We start from the raw sequence: 20,713 nt of genomic DNA, 5'->3' as shown, positions 1-20,713 counted from the left end.
CAACAACAACAACAACATATGAATATCGCATTTTTTTTACACGACATCAAATACTTTTGTTTTACTTTTGTTTCTATTCCTAATACATGCTTAGCGCCTCTCCGAAGTGAAAGTAGAGACAATAGCGACATCTGCTGGTTAAACTGTAGATGACATAAGGTTGAAAACAAAACTGGGATAAGTACTTATTTAGAGAAGGACCCTTGTGAGACAGATAAATGATGTTTTACTTTATTAATACTGTAATTATTACTATATTTTAATTATATAGATTATTTTAAACCACACAAGCGGGTAAAAAGTCGTTCTTAAATATTATATAATGCATACAGACGCTATCATTCAAGATCCAAACTTCCAATTTTGCTTTGGGATATCAAATATCCTCATCTCAGCTGATACTTTTATCTACCTTTCATTTACCAGTCAGGTATGTCCCCACATGTTAATAAAATGTTGAAATATTCGCTTTACCTTTGCTACCCGCCGTGATTTGAAAACCTTTATCGTGCCAATTCTTCTTCTCTGCGTAATTTATAGGCTGTGAAAGTTCATTTTTTTACACGTTTAATTACTTTAAGAATGGGCCGTGATTAAATGTCTAATTCTGGATTGGAAGAATAAAGGCACGTATTTGAATGTATTCGGGTTAAATACAAAGCAGAGAATTTAAAATATTTGTAAGTGTATGAGTCAAGGTTATTGTAGTTAACTAAAATTGAACTAAACACTAAAACTACATGTGGAAAAACGTTGATCCCCCCCCCACTCCCAGAGTTTGTGTCCTTACTGGCATACTGATTTTCCTATATCTTGCCTCTGACATGTCCTCCATGCAATAATAACTACGAAAATCTTACGCTTACACTGAATAAAATAACTAAACTAAAACGAAACATTTTCAAACAATGGAACCTAAACTGAAACTGGGAAATCCAATGTGGGAACTATCGGAAATTGAATTAAATTAAATTAACAACAAAATGTCGAAATAATAATAACAATAAAATACCAACTAATTAGAAAATACAAAACTATAATTACTCTGATACAAGTTACTCTGGTACAATAATTGAAAGAAAGAAAGAAAGAAAGAAAGAAAGAAAGAAAGAAAGAAAGAAAGAAAAGGTTAACGTGTTCAAATATTTCAAGTTATTTTATTAACCTTTAGGTGGCGCGATGTGTTTGAACTGTAGCTCCCCTGTCTCGTCTCATCCAACATGGCGTCGTCCGGGCCGGCTTCTCCAGCTCTCTCATCACTGGGCGGGTCCACGGTGGGTCGGGCTGCCAGCCGTTGGGCACTTCCGGCGGGCTCGGGTTTCCTCCGACTCGGCATTTAAATGGAGCTGCAGGACATCAGCTGCTGCTACTTTCAGCCAGTGCTGTTATAGAAAATAACCGGTAGTGCTAGCAAGACAGTCTGCTCTTATTTTTAACTCGAAAACGACAAAAAAAATATATCTTTGTCCCTGAAGATTGTTTGCTCTGGTTGTCGTGTTGTTTTTTCCTTTTTGTTTTTGAGCAGAAGAGCGGGAGCGGCGGAACAATAACGGGGCTTGCACTCCTGACAGCCTGTCGGTGCGTCATTTTTGGGATTCCTTTGCTAGCCCTCGGACGAAATTGAATAGCGGTAATGTGATGTTGAGTCAGAGCAGAATGATTTAGGCTTTTCTCGGCAGCGTTTGTTTACTGAGGTAGACTGGGGGTAAACATAAACAGGCTCTGCAGCAGAGGTGGCCTGGACTGGACTGGGAGGACCGATGGACTTGATATGATGAACCTGAATGATCAGGTTTAAATTCTGATTGATTTACGGAGCGATTTGTTTTTAGGATTGTTTTTGTTTTGTTTGTTTTTACGTTGTACATATCACCACAGAGTAAAGCCTATACATAATCAAAATTGACTTAATATATCATCAAAAACCCCAAGTGTCACCACCCATTTAGTGCAGTAGGATAGCGACTAACGTTAACCATTGGACACTAATAGTCCTGTATTGTGTGTGTTAAAATACATGTGTTAAAATACATTTTCAGGACAAACAAAATATCTATATTTATGCAGGTCTTATTAAAACATTTTCTTTAGTGTAAATTTGGTTTTGATAACTTAGATCTTTTTTTCGTTATATATCATTTAATAGTTTTGGAATATTTCACTTAAGCTACATTGAGGACACATTTAGTAGCCTTTCAGTTCAGTGACAAACAGAGTAAGCTGGCATAGATTTCTAGCTGATCAATAATTAGCATTTTTGATTATCATTACCTATCTGGAGCATAACTAAGTCTAATTATAAGTAACCAGCAGTGATGTTCAGCTGGCTTGGAACCGATGATAGGAGGAAGAAGGAGCCGGAAGTCTTTCAGACAGTCAGTGAAGGATTGAAGAAACTCTATAAAACCAAGCTCCTACCACTGGAGGAGAGCTACAAGTTTCATGAGTTCCACTCTCCGGCACTGGAGGATGCTGACTTTGACAACAAGCCCATGGTCTTACTGGTGGGACAGTATTCTACTGGCAAGACCAGCTTTATACGGTATGTTTGCTCACACACATGCAAAGAAAGCCTTAGAAACAAGCACAAACAAATAAGGGAGAGGCTACCAAAAAAGAAGGAACGATAGAGAGAGGGAGAACGTGACACACCCAAGCTGACTTTTCCAGCAGTTTGACAGCAAGCGTGAGGAAGAGGTGGTCATAATTATGCACACAAAGCAACCAAAAAAACCCCACAGAACAATGAGAAAAACATTGTGAGGAGGCACACCTCCTCAAGCTTTATTGGATTCATAAAGGGTTTATTTGGCATGACTCCTACACACGCAGACTTGTTGCGTTTGGAGGCATTACTGCATTGTTCTGGAGCTCTCCCTGATGAAGTCAGACTGAATGAGCATTACTTCATGAGTATTGGTCAAATAAATGTGTTCACTTGAGGCAAAGTTCAGGAAATGTAGGTGTAAATGGTTTATTATTGGTTTTAATTATTGTGGAATAACAATAAGCAGCTATTTGTTGCTGATATAGTTTGTGAACTGATAGAGGTGGGCAGCGAGGCTTCCATGTAGGAACCCACTGTTAGGACTCATGCAGAGCTGTTTTGCCCTGAGGTGCAGGAAGTCTTGACTCGCTCCTAACTTTTGCTTTTTACAGCATGGAGAAAAAAAGTATACAAACATGTGCTTTGAGTGTTTTTTTTCCTTTTATTAAACCTTTTGAACTCTCTAATTGACCACATTTTCATGTCTTAGTAGACATTTTGTGTTATTATATTATGTAACACACAGTGTCCTAATATGGTTTTGACATTGTTGTTGTTGCAACTACACATAGGGAGATTGATACACCGATTTATCAACCATGTATTGGTATTGGCTCAGTTTTTAACCTGTTTCTCCCATCAGTTTTATGCTGGTTTAACGTTTAAAGAGATAAAAGTCTTTAAAAATCAGGAATTCTTTGATTCCCTGGAACCAAAGTGGAGAAACAAACACAAAAAACAAAACTGAGAAACAATTGACCAAATTGTTGTTTAAACATCGGTATCGGCCCAGAATTTCCTAGTCAGTGCAACCAGCACATATGTTGCTATTTGACTGGTATTACTGAACTGGATCATTGCTTTTGTGCAATGATCCTCATAATGATGTGTTGCTGTTCTGTCAGAGCACATGACCTGGAGTATCAGTGAAATTAGTGTGTGATGGTGAGAAGTGTTAGCAGCTGGGTGTCGAGCCTCTTTTGAGCTGCAGTCCTATTGCTAACATCTCACCCCTTTGACATAGACACACAATTGTGCGTACACACACACTTGTGGAGAGTAGTAGGCAATTAGTGGGTTAAGCCTTTGAAAGCCAGAGAGTGGATGCTGTTAGTGACTTCCTTCTGTAAGATGGGACCATCTCTGCTCCAATCTCTGCCTTCTCTCTCTTCTTCCTCCTCTGTGTCTGATTCCTGCTCTCCTCTCTCCTTCCTCTGTCACCACTCACGACACCATCCCGGTCAGCAGCCTGACCCCCACGCCACTGACATTGTAGCAGTAGGATGCAGAATGTACAAACTGCTGAGTAACACTTGGATGGAGCTGCTGCTTCTCTTTCATTTCATGCCCCGTGGTCTCCCTCGGGGTTTGATGTGCTTGCATGGTCTGCCAACCTACAAACTACCAGCAGTGTTATTCCCTACTTTGCTAGAAGTTTATTTTCAGACTTGTATAGCCAGTGGATTTAAACGAGGCGTTACAGTGAATATGTTTACTAAAACAATATTTGTCTCGGCATGAATTAGAAAAGTCGTAGAAGGATATCTGCCTGACAGAGACGGGAAATGGATTAAAGACAGGAGAAGCTGATGGAGGGTAATATAGTCTGACTGCCTTTGAAGTTATTCAGAGTTAAGCAGTCTCAACTTTCCCTCCGTTTGGGGCTGAATTTATTGATTTTTCCTTCTAGGTCTCACATTTTCTGTTTGGTGACTTTTCATAGAGCAAGCCAATGCCAGGATATACAATTTCCTTCAATATAGAATATAATAAACTGTAAATCTGGGCCCTCCTCATGTGCCTAAATCTGTTCATTCACAGGTAAATTTCAATATACTTTGATCTTTAAAACTCAAGAGATGCATCATTGAGGTTAAGGATTTTCTTAACTCCATCTTACAGTCAAATGAAAACTGATAGGATGGGAGCAGATGTATATATCTGGAGTGCACATACATGGATTATATGTGTGATAAGACACATATACTAGTGCATATGTATGTAGTTGTGCACATGCATTACACAACCTCTTTATAGACAGAAGAGCTCACTGTACAGACATGTGTGCACAGAGATGGCTCCACCAGGCACTACTGGCTCCTTTGACAAGCTCTGACAAGGTGGATGTATGTCTGTGGATATCAGGGCACCATCCGTACACCTTGTAGCAGTTAAAATGTGCACGCACCCCACACCCTTATAGCTATAAATCTCTTTGCCTAAATCTCCTTTTGTGGTCTCACATTGCATTTTTGGGAGTGTGAAACTCAACAGAAACACACCAGCCTTCATTTGAAACATGTGTGTTGTCACTGAATCCACAGCTGAGGATTTAACCTTTCACATCTGAAACATATCACATGGAAGTCAGCTGCAATGCCAACAAGGCCAGTTTAGTTGTGCTGTGAGTTAGTTGTGATATATTTTGCAGCAGAACACATTGACAAATTTATGCACAGCACTCCATACATCAAATTTAATGTTCCTGTTCCCAAGCCGTTTTCACTTCAGCAGTCTGTGATAATCATTGATTAAACAAGCCTGTGGCAAGGCTGTATATTAACTGTTTGACCTCTACAAAGAGGAAGCTCTTAACCAAATTCTTACTAACTGGCAAGAATTAGACCATGGGAATGTCAATAACACTATATTCAGTGGTTAAAAAGAGTGGCTGATTGTGCAGCAGAAGATTGATTCAATGTTAATTTCTGGTTTTGTCCACTTTCTTCTTTTCATTTCCAGTGAACCAGTTCTAAAAAATAATAGCGCTGGAGTAGAGATTCAGATTGAAATTGAAAGCTTGGCTTAAATTTTTAATGGAATCGGTTGACACTTTTGAGAAATATACGCCCTCTAACTGCAGTACCACTAATCTAAACAGTGTGAGAATATACTGTTCAAAAACATGGAAAAAAGGGAACTCTTTGAAATGAGATCAGATCTCAATGGGGGGAAAATCATGCTGGATTTCTATAATGATATAGACTGGGTAATGTGTTTAAAAACAAAACAATGTCACAATGTTTGATGGAAATTAAAACGATCATCTTATGGATGTCTGAATTCATAGACATCCCGATAAAGTGTAAAAATGATTTGTCAGTCTCATTCATTTTGCCAAAATTTAATTGCAGCAACTTAAAATGGCACTCAGTTTGCTTGGCCCCCGTATGCTCTTGATGAGTTGATGGCTGGTGTCCTGGGGGATCTCCTGCTAGATCTGGAGCAGGGGATCGCTCAGCTCCTGGGCAGTTTGAGGTGGTACTTGGCAGCGCTGGGCTGAAACACAAGGTCCCATTTAGGTCAGGTGAGCATGGGGGTCAGTAAGTGGTATCAATTCCTTCATCCTCCAGAAACTGCCTGCATACTCTTTGCACATGAGGCTGGACATTGTAGTGCACCACAAGGAATCCAGGGCCCACTGCGTCAGTGTAGAGTCTCACAGAAGGCCCAAGGATTTCATCCTGATACCTAATGGCAGGCAGGGTGCTGTTGCCTAGGCTGTGGAGGTCTGTGTGTCCCTTTGTGGATATGCTTCACCAGACCATCTCTGACCTTCCACCAAACCAGTCATGCTCAATAATATTAAAGGCAGTATGACATTCTCCATGGCTTCTCCAGACTGTTTCATGTCTTTCACACGTGGTTAATGTGAAACTGCTGTCATCTCTGAAAAAGCACAGGGCACCAGTGGTCGACCTGCCAATTCAGGTATTCTATGGCATCAGGCTCCGTAGTGCTGGGCAGTGAGCACAGAGCCCTCATGAAGTCTGTTGCTGGCTGTTTTGTAAGAGGCATTTACATCAGTGTGCATCATGTTGCTTCCACAAAGGAGCAGATAACATTCCTGCTGATGGGTTAAGGACTTTCTATGGTTCTGGAAAAATGTCAGTGGCACTTCATCTGAAAACAATTCCTGTTTCGGAGGTGTTCTTATTGATTCCCCTCTTTAGTGCATCAAAGCAGCTGAAACAGATTAGCAACCCTCTCTGCAAGCATATCAAAATACTAGAAGTTTAACTGACTTGATGCTCTGCTCTAATTAAAAAGTGTTCCTTTAATTTTTTTGATAACTCTTTGAAAAGCCTCAATACCCGAGTTTGCCTTGTTGTTTTTGGACTATGTGTCTGCGGTTAAGCCATGATTGTATGGTTACAAGACTGACAGTCAGGCACACCACTTTTTGCTTTGTGGTCGCTTAAAACCAGTGAGGGGGAAAAAAAACAGAAAAGAAGCAGAAATCTGTGCTTGGAAGTAACAGAAGCTTTAATATTTGTATGCATTTTCAAGGCTTTTAAATCCACTTTATTGACAGAATTCCTCCATCCTTACCTCACCCAATCAGAACACTCTTTTCCAAAAGCCCTTTATTGGTCCATGTGTTTACCAGTAAACTAAATTTTGCTTGTTTTGGATCTGGTCAGTGGCAGCCATCCAGTCTGTGATCATCTAAAATTCCCCTACATCTTGGTTCCAGCAGCGTCTAATTCAAGGCAGACATGTTTTCTGTTTTTTTTTTTTCTCAATTGCGTCTTACCATCCTGACCAACTTCATTTATCAGCAGAATCAGAAATTTTTAAAAAAATCATACAAAATGAAGCAGAACTTTGAAATTAGAGGCTACAGATGCAATATGTATTTTAGGTTTTATCTAAAAATTGATGCTGGATCAAACATTCTAATACAAATGTGTATATATAACCTTTATATAATACTTTATGATGCTGATCATAATCTTGTAATATCTTGTTGATCCTTTTTCACTATTGTTCTTTGTTCATCTTCGAGGAATTATTTCAGCATACTTAGAAAGCCTTTTTGCACAGTTGACTTATTCTTACACGGTGATTGAAAACATCTCCTATCTCATCTTGTTTTGCTAACTGCTATTTCCTGTCATCTCACCCGCAGCTACCTGTTGGAGCAGGATTTTCCTGGCATGCGGATTGGCCCCGAACCCACCACAGATTCCTTCATCGCAGTGATGCACGGCGACACAGAAGGAGTCATCCCCGGCAATGCTTTGGTGGTTGACCCCAAGAAGCCCTTCAGAAAGCTGAATGCATTTGGAAATGCATTTCTCAACAGGTAAATGATTAGATGGCCACACTCACACTTTCAGATGATGGTCTTTATTGGTGTGTACAGTGAGTTAAGTATTCAAGCACAGAGGGAAAGACTGAGGGAGCACAAGTGAGAATCCACACCGCAGCTCTACATTCCTTTGTGATTGAATTTCCCCCCCGCTCACTGGTCAGGGTTTTCTTTGTTAATGGCTGTGTGAGAGACAGCCAGCAGTCTCTGTAGAGCCATCCTTCTGCTTAAAAGTACACTGGCAGAAGTTCTTATGGCAGTGTCCTCAGTGTGAGGCTCAAGCAATGTTGAAAGGAGACAGGAAAAAATGTCTGTCAGTGGGGATTTAGAGGGTTCGCATTGAAGACGACCGCTTACCTGTTCATATTTATTCAGCTGGATAAAACTGGGGGGAGAGCAGCAGAGACGGAGGAGAGAGGGTAACTGAGATAGGGCCATGCTGATGGATGATTTTAAACTTGTGTCCTGGAACTTTTTCTCTATCTCATGTCTGTTTTGTGTGTGTGTGTGTGTGTGTGTGTGTGTAGGTTTGTGTGTGCTCAGCTTCCTAACCCTGTACTGGAAAGCATCAGCGTGATCGACACGCCAGGGATTTTGTCTGGAGAAAAGCAGAGAATCAGTCGAGGTAAGAAACACATTTGTGATGCTCAAACTTCTATTCTCTTCTGTTTATGGTGTGTGTGTGTGTGTGTGTAAGTGCGCGCGCATGTGTGTTTATCCTCTGCATCCATTGAGCTGCAGCCCCCCCAGTCCCACTGAACTCTGAACTACAATGTCAGCATTTCCTTTGGACCCGTGTGTTTGTTTTAGCTTTTGCTATCAGGAGGATTATGCTTCATTCATTTCAAAGAACAGGAAGCTGTTACAAAAAGATGAGCTTTGAATTTGTTCTCCAACATGCACACATAAGTGCACACTGCCTGAATTTGAACACTTTCTACTTTGTGGTTTTCTTAAGTCTCGCATGGAAATGAAAAAGAGAAAAACAAAATTATATGAGGTTCATTTGGATCAACTTTAATATAGTGTAAACAAAAAGTTGCAGATTTAAGAGGACTCGTGGGTAACCAAATGTTTGCACAGTATGCCATAAAATACATTTTAGGTTAAACTTTTTAAACATTTGATTGGATTTTGAGGATGCTTATGAATATTTATCATCTGTAGGTATTGTACAAGACATGCTAGATTGGGAATTTCAATCTTGAACTGTTTTCTAAGTAGGAAGGGCATGCAGCCAAAGAAGTGTAAAACTATCTAAGGTATGAGTCTTGCAGTGGTGAGAGTACAATGTGCTTTGATACCTTTTCTCTGGGGACAAGATTGACATAAACAAAACCCCAAACTTCTGACCTCTTTGTCAGATCTAGACAAAGACATTATTATTCTAATCTAATATCATATACAGTAAAGCAGGTGTGTGTAATTTTGAGTTATTCCTGATTAGGGATGGGTATCGTTTAGGTTTTATCCGATACCGGTGCCAAACCGGTACTTTTGAAATGGTGCCGGTGCTTAAACGGTGCCCAAACCGGTGCTTAAAGAATGGAAAACACAAAATTGGTCCAAAAACCTCTCATGTTCAGCTGTTTTTTTTTGTAAAAAGATAACAATGTTAGTCTTTTCTGCAGGTATAGGGCATATATGGTATCACTCTGGGCTGGAAGCAGTGCTTAAACAATGGAAAAAACACAAACTTTGTCCAAAACCTCTCATGTTTAGCTGTTTTCCACTTTTTCTTCGGTCATTTTAGCCTTTTTGGCCAGGGTGAAGGGAGTATCTGCCATCAAACAAGAAGACAGCCGCATGTAGCTATGATGGTGTTTGCTAGTTCACGTTACATGCATTAATTTAATAACGCGGTTAGCCTACTCAACGTAAATTATACACGAACAACATTAAGCTACTCACGCAGAGAAGAACGGCTGCTGCTGCCATCATCATTTCTGCTACACTGGCAGGGCTAGGTTCATCGGATTTAAAGTGTGACCTCCTTTGACAGTATCAGCTTAAAGCACTTGTTGCAGGCTGCTGAGTTTGCATCTTTTGCTGTGAAGTACAGCCAGACTTTTGACCGCTTTGCCTTGGGCATTTTTAATCTGTAGCTCTGCTCTAAAAGAACGTACGTACCTGGACCCGCCTACAATCCTTGAAACGTAAAATGATTGGCTAGAATCTAAAGTGTATCATTCCATACCAGTTGGTGGCGGTAATGCACCTTTCAGTTGTTTGCCAACCGCCAATAGAAATGTAAGGAAGAAGAAAGTGTATCACAGCTCAGGAAAAAAAAGCACCGAAATAAAGCACCGAAATGCGCGCTGCTTTTCGGTCTGGTTACTACCGTTTATGTCAGAACCGGTGCCATGATGGCACCGGATACCGGTACCCATCCCTATTCCTGATAAAGGACGACAAGTGTTAAAGACTTCAGTAAATATTCATGGCTTTAAAACCATGGTCCTACATTTCATACTTGCAATATTGAAAGCTTCATAACTGTCCCACCAAAGATAGACGGAACAAAATTGTGACATGTCAGAAGTGTGTGATTACCATCTCAGAGTGTGTTCGCTTCTGCGATTTGTGTCTGCTAACCTCGCAATGAAAAGATGCGGCGGTCGGTACAACACTGGTGTTTGTGTGTGTGTATGTGTGTGAGTGGAAAGAAAAACATAAACAGAAAACAAAAATATGTGAAGATGAATACGAGGTTTCAACAGCTGTCCTCCAGCTGTTATCAGGATTGCGCCACGAAGGATGAAGCATAGGAAGAGATAACGGAGGAATCACAGTGCACTATAGCCCTGGATTCAAGCGTTGCTGTAACAGTGTAGTCCATAGATGAGAGAAAATCCAAAATAAATACAAACTTTTGTGCTCAGTTCTTGTTTTTTAAAGTCATTAAACATATATACTGCACATTCATTCCACTGTGGAAAAAGGAACAGTTCAAAGTAAACATTAAACGCCCCAAATTACCACCTCGTTCATGCCCATAATGTTGCCCTTACAACAAAGAGCGAACTGGTAGTTGTCAGAGCTCCAGCTAAAATGCAAAAAGCTGATGACGTGAAGAGAAACTTTGCGTGGAAAGTTTTCAAGAATGTTCTCGAGCTGTCTCACAGGATGATGTGTGTCTGGCATGGCTGGCATTCCCAAAGCTAAATGGTGGCATCGCTATACCAACCGCTAACATTAACCATTCCAGTTCTTTTGTTAAAGTAAGTCTTAATTTATTCTGTCCTGCACCCACCCTCTTTGAGTTTCTTTCAAAGGCGAATGCTTTCTTTTCTTCCATCTTTTGTCTATTTTCCTGTTTCTCCCCCCGTTCGAGGAGAACAGGCACCCAAGTAAAGCCTGAACTAATTGACTTTTGGCATATCCAGTATTGTCTGTCATCAAAGCAAATCACTGATTATATGAATACTTGAAAAATAAAAGTAGTAATGGTGTTTTAATATAATAATTTTCTACGTTCCCGCTCCAGAGAGTATTTATTGTGTTCTTGTGCATGACCAGTACTGTGACATTTGGAGTCCTGTGATAAGATGACGTAACAGGAAGCTTATTCAGCTTTTGATTAAAAGCGAAAAAGTTCTGGTCACAGAGTTCAGGACATTACTTCATATCAGGGTTGGGTCTGCATGGATATTATTCATAACTTTAATGCTTGTCATGAGAGTTTTTGTTGTCTCCAGCTTTACTGTTGAGAAATGAGGTAAATCAGTGTTTCATCAACATTAACCAAATATGAAATTTATGTTTGGAAGTTGTTAAAAGGAACCAGACAAGCACCAGCTCTGTTTCACCTTGTTTTCCTTTTTGGCCCAAGTGTCTAAAAAACGTGGTGTTAAACCAAATAAACAGCACAGTGAGGTGAAACACGGATACTCTGTGGCCAACACAAAAGAACAAATACAAGTTAAACTTAACCTCTGCTGAGTGAGCACAGCTGTGTTTTCTCTGGGGACTCTGTGTGCAATTTTTTTGTTATTGTGTGTTCATTAACTTTTCATTTAGTTCCCCATCATCATCATCATGTTTCATTTACATGTTCTGTGTCACATTCTTTCTCTTAGTCACTTTTCTTTTACTCTGTTTCAGTGTTTTTAAGAGTGTTTGTGTTTGTGTGTGGTCAACTGTGTGTGCGTGTCTGTCTCCAGAGGAGGAGTTGTCAGGCTATAGCAGCCTGCGCAGATGTCGTTATGGAGGTATTGTAGATAATAAATATTGGCAACAACCAGCTGCAGAAGGCTTCAAATGATACCTTGACTCTGATGAATTTGTGGGCTTTTACATATTCTTCACCAGTCATGTCACGTGACTTTGGGAAAAGTTCACCTTGTTTCATAAAATTATTATTAATATTATCTGTGCAGTTACCTGACTTATTTTGGCCACTCATAAACTGTATATAAAAGATAGACATAGCCAGCAGGTCTGAAAATAAAGAAAATGTCGAGTTGAATCTGCTTTCTCTGGAATGGTCAGCAGGGGGCGACTTCTCTGTTTACAAATAGAACACTTTTAAGTCTTTTGTTAATACAAAATTGTCAAAGGAGCTTAAAAAGAAAGCGACTGTACTTCTTTGACTAACTTTAAGTTCATTTAAAGAAGTCCAGTTGCTTTCTTCTCAAACTCCTTACACTACCATGACCTGGATGACTGAGAACCTACACAGACATATTTTATATGATGATTTTTATTTGTTTACATTCTGGTCAGACAGTAAAAGTGGTGATGGGTTTCTCAAATCCACAGCTAATGTGTGAAGCTTCAAAATTGGGCTTTTTATGATTTGACACACACACACACACACACACACACACACACACACACACACACACACACACACACACACACACACACGCACATGCAAACAAATAAAAAAAATTACTGCTGCCCCATGACAATAGCCACACTGGCTACACCCATCCTTTATGTACAGTCTGTGTCCTTCTTATGAATTCCTGTAATTTTGATAATCTCCTGGGCACCTTTGGTCTCCACATTTTAATAGTCCAAGAGCATAACACTAGCATCACTGTCAGACCTCATGAGCATCTTACCTCCACTGTAGGCAGGTTATTTCACTTTGACTTTTCGCTTAGGAGCACCGTGCCCTTCACAGTTGGATAACGGAGCTTAAAATTGAAGTGTTGCTTTAATCCCATAACACGTGAGAAGTGCACTGGGTGAAGAATATTCCAGTAGAATTTTAAAATATCAAGGTATCCATATCTCTCTTAACACCTCTTTCTCGTCTCGGCTCTATTCATACAGATGCAGTCCGAAACAAATGCTTTACATACTTGCTGCTGCTGCTGCTAAAGTTTTTCTCACGTCCTACTGGGGAATGCATTTTAGCCAAGTGAGATTCATTTATTCCTTAAAATACCCATTTTTGTTAACAATTGAAGCATCATGTAAACATTAACACAAGAACTCAGATATTTGGACGTTTTGTTAAACACTCCACCGTGGAGTGTAAACTGTTCCACTACTGGGCAGCAAGTATGTGAAATGGGGGCTTCTTATCACAGCTATGTACAGAAGATCAAATGTTGTTATGTTCAGAGCAAACAGCCTCTGAATGTAGTTTTAAATATGTAAAGGCATATTTTACGTGCATAGCTTTACAAAGAAAATCCATCTGATAATCCCTGAATTAACCTAAAACTATTGCTTACTCGTAGGATTTCTCCTGGGTGTTATCGCTCATAATTAAATACTGCAGCACTGGACTGACTCTGCGTCTGTTGTGTGTCCTTCAGTGTTGTTTGAACACTAGAGCTTACTAATCCTTCGATCTACCCTTTGTTCTTTGTTTCCCTCTCATATCCTGTGGAATTCCTTCAGGTAAGCTAGCGTTTCGTCCTTGACTGAGGTAGAAAGTCAAAGAAGTCAGTGGCGTTCACCTGCTGTTGGACTCATTCATTAATTCATGTTTACTTGTTTCACAGAGGAAGCATTATTCACAGCTTTCTTGCAGAATGCCACGAGTACAATGCACTTGTTTAGTGTAAACTATTCATTATTAATCTTATGATAGATGGAAGTAACAGTCTGTAGTTTGAGGGCTCTCCCCCTATTGTTCAACTTTAAAAAGCCACCTTGTTTGAACATTGGCAGCACTGTTTTCATCAGGAAACAGACATTCTTTTCTCTCAACATGTTACAATATGGGCATAAGTTTTAATGCCTCCTCTTTGACCTGCAGCCATTGGATTTGTCTTGGGACTATTTTTAGGCCATAATGATGTTCCTATCATAACTTGCTCTGCTGACTTTTACCTCTAAAGTTGCATGCATGTTCTCAGTCTGTAACTTCAGTTGTGTTGATCACCAGTATAACCAATAACTAAAGTTGTTTTGATGTGGGTACTGGATGTGGGTAATGGATTGAGAGGTAAATATATGTGTGTTCAATTATCTGCTTCACTCAGTGCCCCATCGAATTATCTGATATCCTTCTGATGTCCCCTGCCCGCTTCTAGGCTATGACTTTGCAGCTGTCCTGGAGTGGTTTGCAGAGCGAGTGGACAGGATCATTTTACTGTTTGATGCTCACAAACTGGACATCTCTGATGAGTTCTCAGAGGTGATAAAGGCCCTAAAGAACCACGAGGACAAGATCAGGTACTGTGGGATTCTTAAATTCACACCTTTCTTTTTTTAAATACCATATCCTTGGTACCTGGGCATCCATGCAATATTAATGTGAGTAGCTTGTAATAAGAATCATCACCGCTCTCTTCTGTCTTTTTCTCCAGAGTTGTGCTTAACAAGGCCGACCAGATAGAGACTCAGCAGCTGATGAGAGTGTACGGTGCTCTGATGTGGTCACTGGGGAAAATAGTCAACACGCCTGAGGTACGCTAAGCTGAGGGTTTCTGTGATGGCGTTCATATGGTTTTAAGCCTATAATTGATCCTTTCACCTATGTCAAAATATTATAATCACAGAATTGTAATGATTCTTTTTTTTAAAAATTGCTTTGAAGAAATAATTTTAGAGTGAAATAATAAAATTAGGCACTTGATTGTTAATATTTGCAACCACATAGATATCTGCACATAAATGTGTGAAATCTGTGGCTGAGGTACAAGATTGTAGACTTCCTTTTCTAGTCTGAGTTGAGTTGGTACAGATCAATACGGAGACTAAAAGCCAAAATTAAATTTTTAAAACCACTGGCAATTGTACATGTATTTTTTATTGATCTGGATTCTTAAAATAAAGACCATCAGATGCAACTGGGAGCTTTGAACCAGATATTTGTCATCTGATATCCACATATGCTGGCTCCCACAGACAAAGTTTGCAGACTAGCCTGTGGGCTCACAGGTTGCAGAATTGTTAACTGGTTGTAGGAGTATTTAAAGACTTTATATTTAATGTTTTTTATGTAATATCTGAGGAGCTATGATCCATAACGGTGGCCATTTGAAGGACTGTTAATGGCATATTATGTCAGAATGGTCCAGTTTGCCTCTGACTTTATTTACTTATTAATTTATTTTTTGTTCTGTCTCCCTTACTGACAGGTGATTCGCGTCTATATCGGTTCATTTTGGTCCCACCCGCTGTTGATTCCTGACAACAGGAAGCTGTTCGAGGCTGAGGAACAGGACTTATTTAAGGACATCCAGTCCTTACCGAGAAATGCAGCACTTAGAAAACTCAACGATCTGATAAAGAGGGCAAGACTAGCCAAGGTGAGGAGCACCTGCGACACAGGATGTTCGAAACAGTTGACGTCAAATAACGTCGATGTTACGCAACATTTCCTACATTTAGTGCTGAGCTGTTACACCATGCTGACATGTTTAAGTTGTCAGTATCACCGATTTATCTGTGTGCTTCCTATTTATTGTGCTCAGCTGTGTTGTTCAGCTGTTAACCTTGACAGAAAGAGATGTTTCGCAGAACTAATAGAGTTAGATAAATGACAATGAATTGTTTCCCATTTCCTCAATGGACAGGAAGTTAGGTAGGCGACAGTCTGCTGCCTGTTGTAGTTCGAGGAAACACAGCAAAGGAAACGCACAAGTGCACACAGTCAAACACGCACAGCTTTATCACACTGAGAGTCGAGCACAGTTTTCCTGTTAGACAGCTGATGGGTGTTGGTGTGTTTTGTGATGAGTTTCAAGGACATGAGGTAGACCCGGATGCGTGTATCGCCACAGTGATGAACAAATTTGTGGATTTCTTTCTTTCTTTTTTTTTTTGCACGTTTAGTTTCTGCTGAATATTGTTTAAACACTTTTTCCAGGAAAAACCTTTTTGTAATGAAAAGTGGACTCCAAATGTGAATTAGAATTTGTTAATTATTAAAAGAAATGCCCACAAAGGTAACAGTGAAGTGGATGACTAATCCGGTTTATGGAATAACAAGTGTCCTCAAGCTTAATGTTGTCACAGTGGCTTGTGTTACATTTTACCCACTTGTCAGAAGCTCAAATAGAATTCAATCATTGCAAGGAGAACCCGAGAAAATAAAACACATAATCTTTATTTTAAAGTAATCTGATTATCTACTTTGTATGAGCTCATAGATTTATTAGAGTGCTTCAGTTGTGTGTCTGGTTAAATATCACAGATAGAGATGTTTTTCTTTTCCTTGCACGCATTTTTGCATCTGTTTTTCTTTGTGTCTCTTGTGGGCCTTGGAAGAACAAACAAAAAAAACAAGTCAATCTCATGACATTTAATAGGTGACTTTTTTCCCACTCATAAAAAGTTAACAATTAACTTCCTCTGCTGCACTTGATCCTGTTTTTACCTACTCCAAGCTCAGTTTTGCACAGTTTTTTTTGTTATATAGCTCTTTGCTTCTGCATACTTGGGATGTTGCTTTATAGCATAATGTGGAATATTATAACAAACACGATTTTGAAGTGGAAACATTTGAATCATTTTAACTGAAGTTTATAAAGAATTTAGTCTCCTAGTACCTGCTCAAAGAGCATTTTCTGCTCCCATCAATTAATAAACATCAATTAGCACCTATGACAAGAATAACAAATAAAAGCTTAATGAATTCAAACACAGTTGCTTATACTTTCCATGTGAAGTCATCGATAACTCTCTTAATCTGCAGGTCCACGCTTATATCATCAGCTCACTTAAAAAAGAGATGCCCGCTGTGTTTGGGAAGGAGAACAAGAAGAAAGAGCTCATTGCCAGCCTTGGAGATATCTACAAACGCATCGAAAGAGAACATCAGATATCACCTGGAGATTTTCCTAATCTGAAAAAGATGCAGGTAAGCAGTGAAGCAAAGGATTAAGGTTTAGTAAATGAGGTTTTGACATGATTGGAATGAATGCAGGGGCTTCACTGATTTTAAGTTACACGAGTAGCGTTAGTTAATTGCAATTTTAGCTGATGTCTTGTTTTTTTAAAAAATCTAACAAGGGAGTGAAATAGAGACAGTAGTAACAGTCAGTCTAATCAAATTCCAAAGAGAAAAAGAGTTTTACCGTTTCCTGAGCTAACCACTGAAGTACAACACACTCAGCAGAGACTTTAACTGATAATAATTGGTCTTTATTAACTTATTATTGTTATTATTATTGTCATATGAGATTGATATTAATCCTTACTGCACAGAGAACTGTCAGCCTCTGATGTTGTTGATATTGTACATTTCAATAAGCTTCTCGTAACGTTGCATACCACTCTATATTTTGTGTTTCTCTATTTTCTTTTTTCGATCTTTGGAACAATACTCTATTTTACTTTATGTACTTTAAGATATTTTGTGGCTACAAATGGGATGAAACAGAGTTCCATTAAAAGTAGAGTGCTAACTAAGTACTTGAGCAGTATGTCGGTAGATTGATCACCAGCTCCTCCTGAAGTATCCTTGGGCAAGATATTACATCCATCAGAGTATTTTTGAATGTAATCAATCAGTTTGTCAATCCAATCTTTGTTTTGAACACATAAATAACAAGTATCAATGCACTAAAAATAAATAAACACAAAATCATTGAAATCCATCAATTTCATATGGAAAAAACATAAAATGTTGACCATTTTATATTTGAAAAGGAGAAGGAGGAAGTAAGGGCTTATTCAATTCTTCCCATTATGTTATATAAAAGTGTAGAAAACAAAAATCTGTGTGAGTGAGGCTTGTAGTAGAAAGCACTTTGAGTGCTATAGTGATATAAGTACCAGGCTATTTACTTGAACTGTGTAATGCTTACCTAATTGTACTTGTAAATATTACTAAAGTGAAACTTTTATTGTAGCATATTTTATTGTTACTTCAGTGACTTAAGTAATTTTATAGAATACTTCTGGAACATTTGATTGACTACATCAGCATTCTTTACAGATGTGTATTTTAAAATGATCTTTATCTGTGCTGAGGGTATCGTTTATATATAGATTATAACCTAACTTGAGACAAACTTGTGTTTTTTCCAGGACCAACTCCAAGCTCAGGATCTCAACAAATTCCAGCCTCTGAAACCTAAACTCTTGGAGGCGGTCGATGACATGTTAGCCAATGACATCGCCAGCTTAATGGTCCTGGTCCGACAAGAGGAAACCCAGCGGCCCAACGCGGTAGTGAAGGGCGGTGCGTTTGACGGCACGTTGGACGGCCCATTCGGTCACGGGTACGGCGAAGGAGCCGGCGAAGGCATCGACGAAGCGGAGTGGGTCGTCGCTCGCGACAAACCTGCTTACGACGAGATTTTCTACACGTTATCTCCTGTCAATGGGAAGGTGACCGGAGCCAACGCCAAGAAGGAGATGGTCAAGTCAAAACTGCCCAATACAGTGCTGGGCAAGATCTGGAAGCTGGCAGATATCGATAAGGACGGCATGCTCGACGATGAGGAGTTTGCTTTAGCCAATCATCTGATAAAGGTGAAACTTGAGGGACATGAACTACCATCAGAGCTGCCTGGACACCTGGTGCCTCCTTCCAAGAGGAAAATAGTTGAATAAATGTAATTCAGATTACCCGTAATGACCTGCTCAGCCCTAGAACCCATAGGTAGCCCCCTCCCCCTTCCCCAGAGAAAATGTTCTTTAATAGTAAAGGAGTCATCCTGTAGCAACAACAAGAACAAAGACAAAACAATTTAACACAAGTAGAGCTCATTTCAAGTCTTCTTCCTGTTCTGTTGCTGTCATCGTCTGATCTGTAGTCTTAATTTCCTAATTTAAGCTGCCAATGCATTCAAATGTATCTTCACGCGACTGAGACTGTTAGCATACTGGCTGCAAGCTTTGAGTAACAAAAAATAAAAACAAAGTGAGTTTACCTCTTCATTAGGATTAAACCAGATAGGATTAATTTTATAAAATTAAATAGCTTTTATTAGCGTTTCAAGATTGCAAATCATGGCTCTCAGCTTTACAAAATTAAAGCAGAATACTTGTTGGAGTAGGACGGGTGTTAGACATGTGCAAAAGAAGAAACACTGGAATATAAAGACATATATGTACGTTCAACTAAACTACTGGAAAAAGGAGAAATATTGCAACAATGTGAAGACAAAAATAAAAAAGTCTTTTTCTGTTAAAACTTTACCTTTGGTCAAACCAATTTATTATTATGATGATTATTAGTATTCAGTTTACTCTAAGAAGTAAACCCAAATTAAATTATGTGTTTTTTAAATGTAAACCGGAAGATTTTACATTCCTTGTATTTTGAGATAATGCGCACATACAGACAACAGAATGAAAATGACATCCTAAAGAGGAACAGGCCTGCGTTTCGTATTAAATGTGACGTGCTGCTCGACCTTTTGCTTCGGACGAAGGAACCTGTATGATTCTCATTAACACGTGCTGATACTGAGATTATAATAACAGAACATATTATGGGTGTTGTTTGGAAACTAGCGCGACAGCATGCTCTGAATAACCGCTTTGGTCGGACTTTGAATTTTGAATGGAAACGCATCTATTGTTCTGTGTGGACACATCCTGGTTATTGTATGTATGTACAATGGTATCTGACCACATGTTATCAGTGTTATTATTTGTAGTATATACAGTATATATTCATAAGAGAAACATTATTAAAACTACTGAGGGTGGAGTATGTTAGTGGGTTATCAACTGAAAACTGATCAGTTATTCTTCACCTTCCTAAATAATGTAGTATAACCAAAAGTAATAGTCTGAAAGCACCGTTTGTTTTTATTGTGATGACACTAATTGACACATTTAACATTGTTCTATGTGTTTTTGCTGGAAACTTTCCATGTCACACATTGAAATTGTATACATGTAATAAATGTAATTCTTCTTTGCCATGTTTCCGGTCCATCACTCTATTGACACACCAGTGCCTGTGTGTGTGAGTGTGTCTCCATAAATATAGCATGTTAGGACCATGTTCATGTTTGTTAACAGAGGTTTTATTGGGTGTATCATTAGATAACCCAACTCAAATAAGTAAAACTGGATTCCCACATGGCAACAAAAATCTTAAGCATGTCTTCATCGAAATGTTTCCAGCTCATGGCCGTTTTCTGACCCTCGTGCTTTACTGTGAATCAAATGCACATAAGAAGACTTACTGCATTCCATTAACTCGAGTTGGGAAATCGCACAGGCGTTATCCCGTTACGGCTCAAGTTTCGGAGGTGTGCAAGATTGGACTGTGGGGAAAAAAAAAGACTTGGATGTGGATTCTCGTCAAATTCACAAGTTGTTTTCGGACCCTGTGTAAACACATTAAGTGGAAACACTAGCGTTACGGTATTTTGGCTGTTTTTATGCTGGTGATGCAGTACTTAAGTCTGTCCTTCACTGCTTTTCTGTCAATGTAAACAGGCCGACAGTGTAATAAAACTCATGTGTAACAACTA

General features: G+C 39.2%; 1 protein-coding gene across 1 annotated transcript; it reads left to right on the top strand.

The window, feature by feature from the left end:
- The first annotated feature begins 1,298 nt into the window (after positions 1 to 1,298).
- On the top strand, positions 1,299 to 20,713 carry ehd3 (EH-domain containing 3). Its single transcript, XM_085132973.1, has 8 exons — positions 1,299 to 2,542; positions 7,680 to 7,856; positions 8,390 to 8,487; positions 14,360 to 14,501; positions 14,636 to 14,735; positions 15,410 to 15,580; positions 16,969 to 17,133; positions 18,306 to 20,713. The coding sequence occupies exons 1-8, from the start codon at positions 2,316 to 2,318 to the stop codon at positions 18,831 to 18,833; spliced, it is 1,608 nt and encodes a 535-aa protein (XP_084989099.1). The 5' UTR covers positions 1,299 to 2,315; the 3' UTR covers positions 18,834 to 20,713.

Source organism: Neolamprologus multifasciatus, chromosome 15 (assembly GCF_963576455.1).
Source record: "Neolamprologus multifasciatus chromosome 15, fNeoMul1.2, whole genome shotgun sequence".
NCBI classification, from domain to species: Eukaryota; Metazoa; Chordata; class Actinopteri; order Cichliformes; family Cichlidae; genus Neolamprologus; species Neolamprologus multifasciatus.
This window is presented reverse-complemented; position numbering and strand designations above follow the sequence as displayed.